General features: G+C 39.6%; 1 protein-coding gene across 7 annotated transcripts in view; it reads left to right on the top strand.

The window, feature by feature from the left end:
• CTNND2 (catenin delta 2) overlaps nt 1-12,552 on the top strand; it is a 716,413-nt gene that overhangs the window by 574,943 nt on the left and 128,918 nt on the right. For all 7 annotated transcript variants that reach the window (XM_036410294.2, XM_036410290.2, XM_036410291.2 and 4 more), the window contains one exon: nt 476-659. In XM_036410294.2, the coding sequence (XP_036266187.1) occupies nt 476-659 (184 nt within the window). The remainder of the gene's footprint in view (nt 1-475; nt 660-12,552) is intronic.

Here is a 12,552-nt window from a genome sequence, read left to right as displayed (position 1 = left end):
CTCCAGTCAATCAAATATCTCAATCTTTTAGCCTCCCTGATGGAACAATTAATCATGTCACAGTTCTTCCACCCACTTGTCAGATAGTCCTAGAACTTTTTTTTGAAAAATATTTTTTTATTGATTTCAGAAAGAGGAAAAGAGAGATAGTAACATCAATAATGAGAGGAATCATTGATTGCTGCCTCCTGCATGCTCCACACTGGGGATCCAGCTCACAACCTGGTATGTGCTCTGACCAGGAATAGAACCTTGATCTCCTGGTTCATAAGTCAACGCTCGACCACTGAGCCACACTGGCCAGGCCACAGTACTTTTTAATGGGTTCACATAGGTGTTCTAAAATTAAAGGTGCACTCTAGGACATAACTACCTTAATCCCTCTGCTCATGCTATTAACCTGATTAGGGGAAATGGTTTTGAGATGAGAGAAAACAGTGGCCATCCAAAAGCTCTGTCTGTGTCTACCTTGCAGGAGTCCTTTGGAATCTCTCGTCTTGTGATGCTCTCAAAATGCCAATCATCCAGGACACCCTGGCAGTGTTGACCAATGCCGTGATCATCCCCCACTCGGGCTGGGAAAATTCACCCCTTCAGGATGACCGAAAAATACAGCTGCATTCCTCACAGGTGCTGCGAAATGCCACTGGATGCCTAAGGTGAGTCCCATGTCAATGCCGCCTCCTGCTGTCATCATACAGGTTCACTGATCCTGTAACTTTAATTGCTGTTTTACTCAAGATCAGAGTGTCTGAAAGGATGACTGCTGATATGGCAATGGAGTATGAGAAGTTAGTAAAAACATTTTTAATGAGGTGCTGATGAGTGTATCTCCCACTCTCCTGTACCTATACCAGTATTCAACTTGTTTATCATGTTTTCTGAGGTCTTGGGCAAAAAACAAACAAACAAAAAAACACACATTTTCATTTCAACCAAAAATAGTTCATTTTCTCTGGAAAACAGTACTTTCCAGTAATTTCCCATGTTAAGACATACACACATAAGGTAACCAGGCAGGTCAGCTGGTGGTTGGGGGAGAGTCCATGACTTATACCTAAGGATTTAGTTGATTGTGGCCAGTAGCTATTTTAATTTTTTTTGTTTGTGTGTGATTGAAAACCTATAACTCTTAGAATAGCTATCTAATAAGACCTATTATATGAATTTTTAAATAATAAAACTAGTAAATGTGTAGTAATTTTCTCCCAATGTATCTTTATACAAAATCATTTCCCAGAAATCTCTTGAGATATCTTTGGATCACCCTTATGTTTTGCCTAATTTTTGCTCTTAGAAAAGAATGTAATAATCAAGTTCTTTCAAACTCTAGAAACTGTGCTCCCAAGGATGTTGCATTGTAGACCAGAGTTGGGATTCTCTGCTGGATAAGATTGATGTTGGGGCGGGGCAAAACGTGACTTAAAATATCTAGTCAAATAGTCTATATTTCAAAAGTAAAATGTGCAGGATTGCTTTTGCTGGACTGGCTCAAAGCTGCCATTTCTCCTACAGTTGATTGGTTTCTAGGTGCAAAAACCCGTCTCTATTGAGAAGGAACAAAATCACCTTGGTGACATTAATAATAATTACCTCATGAATATTTATAGCAGTGCTCTTAGCCTCCAGTCTTGAAGAGGGGCGTGTGTGCTTGTGTGAAATGTGCATGCATAGAGGAAGATAAAGAGAGTCTGTCTCCATAAACATCAACATGCATTCATGCGTAGGAATAGGAAATCCTCTAGCAATTTTGCTTTTCCTCAAGGTCACAAAATAATGATCTTTTGACACGGTTTCTCTGGATAGGCTCCATCAAAAGCCAAATGTACAGTTCTCCAAACCCCCCTGTTGAGCCATCTATTTTATAACTTCTTAAAGTCTATTATCATCCTGAAAACTTCTGTGGCAGCGTAAGAAATAAAACTCTCCCAAAGCTAAAACTGTAGGCATTTCTGACCCTTTATACCTGATTTGTCTATTTCAGTTATTTGCAACTATTAAAGTAATTTTTCCTTCAGAGCATTCCTGACTTGTAAACTCGTCATCATTCCTAATGAAGATCACAGAATCGCCTCAGAATCAATTGTAGAAGTATAGCCAGCAAAGACCTGGTTAGCGCCATCAGTTAAAATTCTCCCTGAATAATATAGCAACATAATTAAATATTCATGATGGCTGAGGTAAGGATGTAGATCACCACCAATTTGAGCTTACATTCAACATTGTTCAGTGAAAACTCGGATGGTGAGCTAGACCAATGTGGGTTCAAGAATCCCTTTTGTAGCTCATCTAGCTGAGCTTAGGGTCTGGATGTGACCTAGAGCAAAGAGGTCAGAATGGGATGCCTGTCATTCATCTTTGTTCATGCACCCAGGTGCTGCTTCTGCTACTGGCCAGGAGTGACCACATCATAGGGAGCAAAAAATGAGGACATCTGATTTAGATAAGAGTTTCCTATAACCACATTGACTTTCCTTAGTGTGGATGCAACCAGGTTTAGGGTTTTCCCACTTTTTTGAGTTTATCATGGGAGCAGCAAAGCCAAACTCATCAGTGTATGGTGAATATTTCATTTCCCCCTGAATTTAATTTCTGCCCTTATACTGAAAGAAATATAATTTCTCTTCTCTTATTTGAATGTGTTTATGAATCATTCCACATTTATAAGCAGGGTGAACAAAGAGGGGGGGAAAACAGCCCTAATGAGGGGCTACAATTAATTTATCAAATTAAGACTCAGTAAATGAAAAGTTTCAATAAATATCTACTATTATTTGCTACGTATTTAGAACCAATGTTGGCAACACACCAAAACAGTCGCAAATGTTTATAGCACGATGGAAAATTATAGATTTCAGTATGTGCAGTATTTACATTCTTCATTTTTTAAACAAAACCCAGAATTTGTTTACATTAAAGAAATTTCTTTTTGCTCCTGCCTTTCAACAGCCTATCTGTAAGCATTTGCTGAATCCCTGCCGTGTGCCCTGGGGGACCAGAGAGGCAGAGATAAACAAAGAAGTCCCAGCTTTTCAGAAACTCATAATCTACTGCAAGAAAATGCCACCCATACAATAAACCCTAGTGTAATATCTTAGGATAGTTGGGAAGGAAAGGCTGGGGAAAGGGTGATGAACTTAGTCAGAGCGGTCAAGAATTAGTCAAGAATCAGGGGTGTTGGGGCAAAACAGAGAAAGGGCCTCATCAGTCAATGCAGTAGGTGAGCACTGTGCCCAGAAAGAGTGGCAGGTGTTCCTTCTTTTTACCGCAGCTTAGTTTTCCATTGTGTAGATGTACCACAGTTTTCTAATCCACTTATATGCTGATGGGCATTTAGGCTGTTTCCAAACCTTAGCTATAGTAAATTGTGCTGCTATAGACATAGGGGTGCATATATCCTTTCTGATTGGTGTTTCTGTTTTCTTGGGATATATTCCTAGAAGTGGTATTACTGGGTCAAATGAGAATTCCATTTTTAACTTTTTGAGGAAATGACATACTGTTCAGTGAAGGAGGGTTCCTTTTTCTTCACACCCTCACTAGCACTTGTCGTTTGTTGATTTGTTGATGATAGCCATTCTGACAGGTGTGAGGTAATACCTCATTGTAGTTGTGATTTGCATCTCTCAGATGATTAGTGACTTTGAGCATGTTTTCATATGGCTCTTGGCTTTCTGGATGTCCTCTTTCAAAAAGTGTCTATTTAGTTCATTTGCCCATTTTGTTTGTTTGTTTGTTTGTTTGTTTGTTTTTATTGGGTTGTTTACCTTCCTTTTGTTAAGTTGTATGAGTTTTCTGTAAATGTTGGAGATTAAACCCTTATCGGAGATAACATTGGCAAATATGTTCTCCCCTGCAATGGGCTTTCTTGTTGTTTTATTGATGGCTTCTTCTTACCATTTACAACAGCATGGATGGAACTGGAGGGCATTATGCTAAGGGAAATAAGCCAGCCAGTGAAAGAAGAATACCACATGATCTCACTCATTTATGGATAGTAAAGAACATTATAAACTGATGAACAAAAATAGATACAGAGGCAAAGAAGCATCAAACAGAATATCAAATGACAGTGGGAAGGCTGGGGAGAGTTGAAGGGTGAAGGGAGGTAAGAGATCAACTGAAGGACTTGTATGCATACATATTGGCATAACCAATGGACGCAAGACATTGAGTGAGGGCATGTACTGAGGGGGGAGGGGAAGGGAAATTAGGGGAAGGTCAAGTGGGGAAAAAGGGGGGGAGAGACATATGTACTACTATTTGTAATACTTTAAACAATAAAAAAAAGAAAAAAATTTCAAAAAGAGTGGCAGGCATGCTCTGACACAGACATGGGGATATTCCAGGATCTGCAGGTGGTCTTCGACCCTAGGGAACTTCAGGAAATGCAGAGTTTAGGAACATAGACCTGAGTCTGTAGGAGTAGAAAGCTATGGTGAATCTTGACCAAGAGAACACAATGGTCAGCTGTTTGTGGGAGCAATTGTGCAGGACAGTTGTGCAGGTGGGGAGAAGTGACAGGAAGAGTAGAGCAGTGAATTTACCAGGATACCCTGTGTGTCTGATTTTTAAGATACCTCCTGTGGACAACAGTGAATATCAATGTTTATATAACAGAGGGCTAGAAGCCATTATAGGTGCTCATGCAGGGCACATGACATGATGTATCATTTAAGGAAGCTGGCTCCAGCCGCTGGTCACAGAATGGACGCTTTCTTAATTTAATGTGAAGCATGACCATGCTTCCCAATTACAGTATCACAAATCAATATCTTAAAGATCCCTGTCTCAGCCATTATCATCACTTCTGAGAGAACTGTAGGTGAAGCCCTGGCTGAGTACCCTTTTCACATTTTAATCTGGCAGCTCAGTAAGACAACTCCGCTCTCTGGTACTTCCCTTTAGTCATGCATGCTTAGGACTTATCTCCAGCTGAAGTATTTGCATAAGGCTGGCTTTGCTAACTTCCACAGCTCATTTCCTGCTGCTGTTGAGTCATTTATTTATTTTTATTATTCTGTCCCCACTTCGGCATCTTGTCCTGAAGGACAACAATATACAACCCTAATTTTTCCCATCGATCTCTGTGAACATGAGGATGTTATTAAGCCTGTCAGAGGAGCTGCGCTGTGCCTTTGCTTATGAATATAATTAAACTCACACCCTCAATTAGTCATTTTTCCCCATATAATGGATGAGTGCTTGGTCCCATGGAACCACTAATTCCAGAGTGACCTTGAGAAAACACTGTAAGGAAGTAATACTAGTGATAATCACACTCTGGCAGGAAAGCCCCGAGGACATGTATTTTATGGGACTCAACCACAGGTAAGAAGAATTATTATTGTTTTTATATTATGTTCAGTTGGTTGCCAATATTATTCATCTAAGAAGGATCTGTTTTTTAAAGTATTTTTTAAGTCTTGTATAAAGAGCTCTGGATGTATTCCAGCTGAGTTCAACACTCTTATCCAGGTCCTTCAAAAGGGAAGGACCTGGTGTATCTAGATGCTGTAGACAGAGGAGAACCCCTCACCCACTCACACCCATTTTCCTACACCTGGCCCTAAAGAAGAAGATGCTCCTTGCTGAGCAGCTCTCCACTTCTGGTCAGTTGTGTCTATTATGAATGAGGGGCCATGACTCAGCAACGAACATCCTCTTCTAAGGAAGGGAACAGAGTTCAGGAGGGCAAAAGGAATAGGAGATTTTAGGACTCCATCAGAGAGGATGGATGGGCTTCTCCCTCAGCAGCTCCACTGTTGACAAGGGCTCTGATCTCCCAAGGTGCACTGCTCTAGCTCACTTCATCCCAATCTGAAGGAGATGGCTGTTGATGTGAATTCATTTGGTAGGGCTATCATTAAAAAGTACCACAGGTCTCTTCCGTGACTTAAATAAATATAATGTCTCTCAGTTTGGGTAGTTAGATGTCTGAGATCAAGATGTTGGCAGGGATGGTTCTCAGTGGTCTCTCTCACTGGCTTGTGGATGGCCACCTTCTCGTCATGTCCTCACATGGTCTTCCATCTGTGCATCTCTGTCCTAATCTCATCTTCTTGTAAGGCCCACTCCAAAGTCTTCATTTATTTTAATTACCACTTGAAAGAGACTATCTCCTAAAATAGTCACATTCCACATTCTGAAGTACTGGTGTTTACAACCTCAACATATGAATTTGGGGTTGGGGGAGGGCACAATTTAGACTCTAACAATATAATATAATATTTAATATATTTAATATATTTAATAATATAATATAATATAATATAATATAATATAATATAATATAATAATATAATAATTGACTTTCACTGTTTGATATAGTTTTGGGAAATAACTTTTAATAAATTAAAACATTCTTGCAGGTCATGTTGATCAGTATGAAGCATATTTGGTTCATTCTATTATAGAAACCAAAAGTATACTTATTCCCTAATTTTAACTATCATTAATTTTTAGTCTCTATTTTCTTTTTTTTCTAATATATTTTATTGATATTTTACAGAGAGGAGGAAGGGAGAGAGATAGAGAGCTAGAAATGTCGATGAGAGAGAAACATCAACCAGCTGCCTCTTGCACACCCCCTACCGGGGATGTGCCCGCAACCAATGTACATGCCCTTGACAGGAATCGAACCTGGGACCCTTCAGTCCGCAGACCGATGCTCTACCACTGAGCCAAACCGGTTTTGGCTTTAGTCTCTATTTTCAAGTAGAAGTAATACTTTCCTTTCTTTACCTCCAAGAAAAGGTAGTCACAATGGAACGTCAAGGAATTCTCTATATAACAACATAAAAATTATTATACCAATTACCAGGTTTGTTCTTAAATTGAGGTTTCCATGGTTAACTATTTTAAAGTCTTATAGTTTGATGAAATTGTTAATGATTCAACAATAAATGAAGACTCCTAGAAAAATCTTTATACATATTCCTCTTAAAATCTAAATTTTGAATATATTTGAACTGACCTTTCATCTGGAATTAGAAGCTCTATATTTGACCCCCTAATTTGATACATCTTGAGGGAAACTAGGCCACATGACCTTGGCCTCAAGTTCCAGGGCTGTGAAGGAGAGGTTTAGCCTAGTTGTCCCCGATTAAATGTAAGAGAAAATGTAAAGCATGGTCAGGGCATTTGCTAGCTGACCCCAAATGTTCTCTCACTTGATCCCTAATTGAAGACACCCGAAGTGGGGCATCACCCTTCTTGTAGGGCCTGACCTTTGACCTTACCTGGTGATAAATTGGACCTTGAAGCTGCAATACTATTAGGAAGAAATTAGCCTTTGGTTTAGCATTATTATAATGCTATGCTTCTTTAATATGCATCCTGTTTAATGCAATTATCTCAATAATCCAGTAAGGTAGGAGTTTCTATTCCATTTGAGAAATCACAAAGTGATGCTAATAAAGGTAAAGTAGCTTGCCCCAAGTCATAGAGCAAGTAAGAGAAGGAAGGGTGATATAAATGCATGGGTGTGTGATGCACAGCTGGACTTCACCCACCCACCATGTCCCATTAGGCAGAGGCAAGAAGCAGCCCAAGAACATGTGTGCTTATTTACACTGAGGACAGGACGCTGCCTCAGATCAGATCCTATGAGAAGCAGACACCAGGAGGGAATTAGCAATCCCTGCAGGATAGTTAATTAGGGCAACACTTGAGAGGAAAAATGGAAGAGAGCCAGAGGAACAAGGATAAACACCAAACCATAATGCAGGTCCAACTCCCAAGTGAAGGAAGGAAGGAAAGAAGGGAGGAAGAGGAGAAAAGGAAAGGAAAGGAGAGGAGAAGAGAGGAGAGGGAAGGGAAGGGGAGGGGAGGGGAGGGGAGGGGAGGGGAGGGGAAGAAAAGATGAGGGGATGGAAAGAAAAGGTTGTGTGAAAATGTATTGGACTTAAACGATTTCAGCAAAACCATTGGAGAGTTCTTGAGCCTAAACAATCCTTCCCAGGAGTCCTGTATTTCCCTGGATAAGGTTGCCTTGACACTGTGGTGCCTCCATGAGGAATGAGGCCTCTGAAGTAGGTCAGATACAATGGCAGGTTTCAGGGCTTAGCAGGACCATCAGTCAGTGACATTCCTGCACTCAGAGGTTTGAGTGGGTGGTTTTTCACGAACAGTCCATAAGCCTAACCTTTCATCAGTACTTCTCTTCTCTATAGACTAACCACTAAAAGTCACATTATCATCAGAAAGCTGCTTGGTAGTACCCAAATAAAAGGGGTTAGTTATATTGACTGAAAGTTTTATTCTGTCAGTATCTATTCTTTTGAATCCCTACTGTGTGCTTAGACATATGGTAGGTTTGAGGGTTATGGTGAAGAGCAAATAGATACAATTGCTGTTGAAAGTAAGGGTAATGTCATGAAGACAGCTTCATGTACCCTAAGTCCCATTAGGCTGCCCCAAGACTAGACAAATGGAAGTGTATTTTTCCTAAATAATGCCTCAATAGGCAATATGCTTTTTTCAATATTTCATGGCTAACCAACCTCCCTCTTACTGATACATTCTTTCTTTTCATATAAAAAGGTTTGTTTTTTTTTTTTACTTTTACTTGGTTTACTGCTCTATCTTATAGGTATGAAGCTTTCTATCACTTCAAAATTTTTCATTTCTCTTACCTTTTCTATCAGGAATAGTCTGAAAAAAAAACTTAGTTTTCAATTCTTTCAGAAGACCTTTCTATTTGCCAAGAGGACTATAATTTTTACTAAGTTCTTCCTAGCAATCATATTCAATTAAATAGTAATTGGCATCATTTCTCCCCAAGCATTTTGTTTTCCTAAGTAAGAAAAAGTGAGAGTATAATGATTCACCTAAAATGTTAATTATTAATATAAAATATCCCATCATTCCATACCTCCCTAAGTCTCCATCATTTATTTCTGCAAAATTTGATCTATTTAATTATGAAAATATGCAATATCTAACTAAAACTTGTTCTAAATTATTTATCTTATAATTTTCTTGCAAATATGGACTTCTTTTAAAAAGATAGCAAACATTAAAGTTTATCTTTTCAATATGAATAGTCTCTCTCAGAGGATGAATATTCAAATATTTCCATTAGTATGAACAAATTACTTCCACTGAAAAAAAAAATTAAATGAAAAAGCTTAGTTAATTCCCAGTTAGTACACAATGGAGTTTAATATTTATCTCTATAAAATATTGGGTTGTAAGATGTTAACTCCCTGATAAATAAAAAGCAAATTTTAAGAGATGGTTTACTCTTAAAATCCTTCATAATTTCTTTATATTAAAAGATATAATTTTTCCTCTTGCTGCCTTCCAAATTATATTACATTGTATCAGAAATAGTGTCCCTGGAGAAGAAGCAAAGAAATAAGTCTATTAACCATAAATTGAGGAAGAAAGAGTTCGCCAGCAGTTTCACTTATTGCTTATGGACTAAACTTCTCCAATATTTTAACAAATCTGTTTTCATACCATTTCTATTTTCCATTTTCTAAGCAGCAATTATTTTAAAATAAAGCCAGAATTTATCAGAGTTGGGACAATCCTACCAAGAAGATGGGTACAACTCATCAGAGAATACGCAGAGCATGTGTGGAGGCTAGCCCAGATTCATTCACATTAAATGAAGGTCTCCAACTTGCAGCTGTGATTGCTCTTGGAGGACAGAGAAACATAACCAATGAGAGCCACAAACAGCATTTATCCAGAGGCACCAATTCAGAGAGCACACCTCCTGCCCACCTTTGTATGAATTCACAGTGGGGAGCTGGCTGCCAACTGCGCTCTGCACAGTCTGTCTCGGTTCTGTTACCTGCTTCATTCTCTTTTTCTGGAGTCAGGTTCCTTACTTAGCTGAGAATCTCTCTATATATAAAAGTCTAAGCAACCTTTACGACCAGTCGCTATGATGTGCACTAACCACCAGGGAGCAGACACTCCCACAGTTCCTCCCCTCGGCTGGCCACAACTCCTATCCACCCATCACTGGCCAGGCTGAGGTACCCCACCCATGCATGAATTTGAATTCGTGCACCGGGCCCTTAGTATTTAAATTAAAGTTTCCTTAATTACTCTGGAGAGGATGGGTATGCATGAGAGGGGGGGGGGGGCAATGGTAAAAATATGTACACAGATAATAATTTAATAAAAAAATAAAATTTAAAAAAAGTTTCCTTAATTGATCAAGAATATTTGAAATAAACAGTAGAAAAGGTTCAATCTGTCATGCTGGTCTCATGGACCATTAATGACTTCCTGTGTCATATGACTATTCACCTAAGGGCATTCGACAGCCCACCATGGGGGAAGGTTGAGTGGGACACCTGATTCCCTAGGTTTATCTCCAACATCTTTTAGAGCTGTAATAGGGAGGAGTGAGAAATGGGGTCTCTGAATCCAGAGAGCTATGGAGGCAAGAGGATCATAGGAAGAAAGGATACAGGTGGGTGAATGGGAGAATCTTTACTTGCTTTTGTGTTCTGCATCATGGAGCTCCCAGTGGCGTCTGTGTGATGGGATCCTCATCATTTTATAGAATTGCTCCTCTCCTCTCATTGCTCATTCTGGAAACAAGGAATTGGAGAAGCTGAAAGTAAAAAATATCCCTATGTTTTTGTTGGAAAATTTTTGTTCTGAGCTGACAGAAGCTTCTGGAAGTACCAACTAAAATGTTTTCCCAAGAGAGGGCAGCTCTGCTCAGGTGTTATGCTTAGTTGATGTTCTTGCCTCGAAAGGTTTAAGCACCAGAAGCAATAGTAATAACAGGTGCTAACAGATTGACAGCCTTCAACACTGGCTTTTTCAGATGCTCTGCTTTTCTGCCTGTGTCAGAAATTTATTTCCAGTTTTTCAGTCTGGTAAGTAAAAGGACAGACATGCCAGAACTTCAGACTAACCCTACGTCCTTCGTTATTGTCCCGAAGAGGTACAAATACACCATTATTTCCTATTAGCAAGCACTCAACCAGCAAGGAAGATGCTGTGCCATGGATGTACTAACTGGAGCTAATGAATCCTAACAACTAATTACATCTCTCTTAAGGTAACTTAGGACCAGAGAGTAGCTATGTTAACACAAGGATTTTATGTGCGAATGAAAATACCCAGGAAGAGGCCAGCTGATTAATCACCTCCCATAATTCTCCATAATAGTCCTGTCTGGACTTTTGTATCCAGACCATTGTTCTTGCCTGGGTCACATTGTGCCTGACCTTATTTTGGACCAACAATGTAACTGGTAATTGCAGGCTAATTTATATAAACAAACAAGGGTCCTGCTAAATGAAGGCATTGTCGCCATGATTGGTACTTATAGCTCTAAGAGCTCTCTATTCTGTGCAAGTTTGTGGGTTGTGTGGTTGGAGCCAGCGAAGCTTGCTGCAGAAAATAATTATTCTAAGTAAGAAAATGCATTTTGTCCTTCTGAGACTGCCAGTGCGTGCCCCATGTTTTGGAAGAAAATGGTTTGGGGCCTTTGCTTAAAATCTCAATAGGACCTGAAGGGCAGTAATTTTCCTTAGCATGTATAAGAGCAATGCTGATAAGCTTCTTTCTAGAACATAAAGGAACCTCACCTTATTTCTCCTCTGCAGGCAGCACTGCCTTCCTGACTAGCAAACATGATGAAATGTCATTTACCCTTGACCCCTGTCACCCTTAAGCAGCTGAAATAGATTAAAGCTAGTGCTTCCTGAATAAGATGGAGCAGAGTGGCTCAGCTAGGATCTGCAGGAATAGGCTCACAAATTAACTTGTACTGGGATTTTTTTCTTTTTATGATTGTCCAAGGCTCATTTGAAGGGAGATAATTGAGACAAATTATCATACTGTTCCCTCTCGAGCACCCAGCCAGAGTCTTCTTGGAGCTTAGATAGAGATATGTGTGGGGGACAACTGACTGAGCAGCCTCCTACAGAGACCACAGGGACATCAGCTCAGAAAGGCAGAGCTGTGTGGGGACAGGAGCACTATTGGAGAAAGAGCCTCTCACCTCACCTGTCACACCTCTTTCTTTAGAAACGTTTTACACTCCAAGGGCTTCAATTCAAGTGTAGCCAAAGGTCAAGCACAATGCACCATGGAAATAAGATGAACCTGATCATGTCAGTCTGACCAACAGCACAAACGTGTCCTTCTACCCAGTGGACACCTTGGACTCCAGCATGACTACCTACTCCTCGGTGTTTCCTCCCCTACCCAGTTCTTTCATTTTGAAGAAATTCAGATGAAATAAATTCATGTAACATAAAAGTAACCACTTAAAAGTGAACAATTTTGTGGCATTTGGGACATTCACAACATTGTGAATGTTGATAAGTTCGACCACCTCTATCTAGTTCCAGCATGTTTTCATCATCCCAAAAGGAAATTTTGTACCCACTAAGCAGTTACTCCCCAGTTTTCCTCCCACAGCCCTGGCATTTACCAGTCTGCTTTCTGTCTTTGTTGATTTACCTACTTTGGCTATTTCATTTCATTTAAATGGAATCATGCAGTGTATGAATTTTGGTGACTGGCTTCTTTACTTAGCATAACATTTTTAAGGTTGTAGCATGCATG

This window comes from Pipistrellus kuhlii, unplaced genomic scaffold (genome assembly GCF_014108245.1).
Source record: "Pipistrellus kuhlii isolate mPipKuh1 unplaced genomic scaffold, mPipKuh1.p scaffold_m20_p_4, whole genome shotgun sequence".
In the NCBI taxonomy this organism is placed as follows: Eukaryota; Metazoa; Chordata; class Mammalia; order Chiroptera; family Vespertilionidae; genus Pipistrellus; species Pipistrellus kuhlii.
Note: the sequence above shows the minus strand (reverse complement) of the source record. Positions and strands in the feature narration are given on the sequence as shown.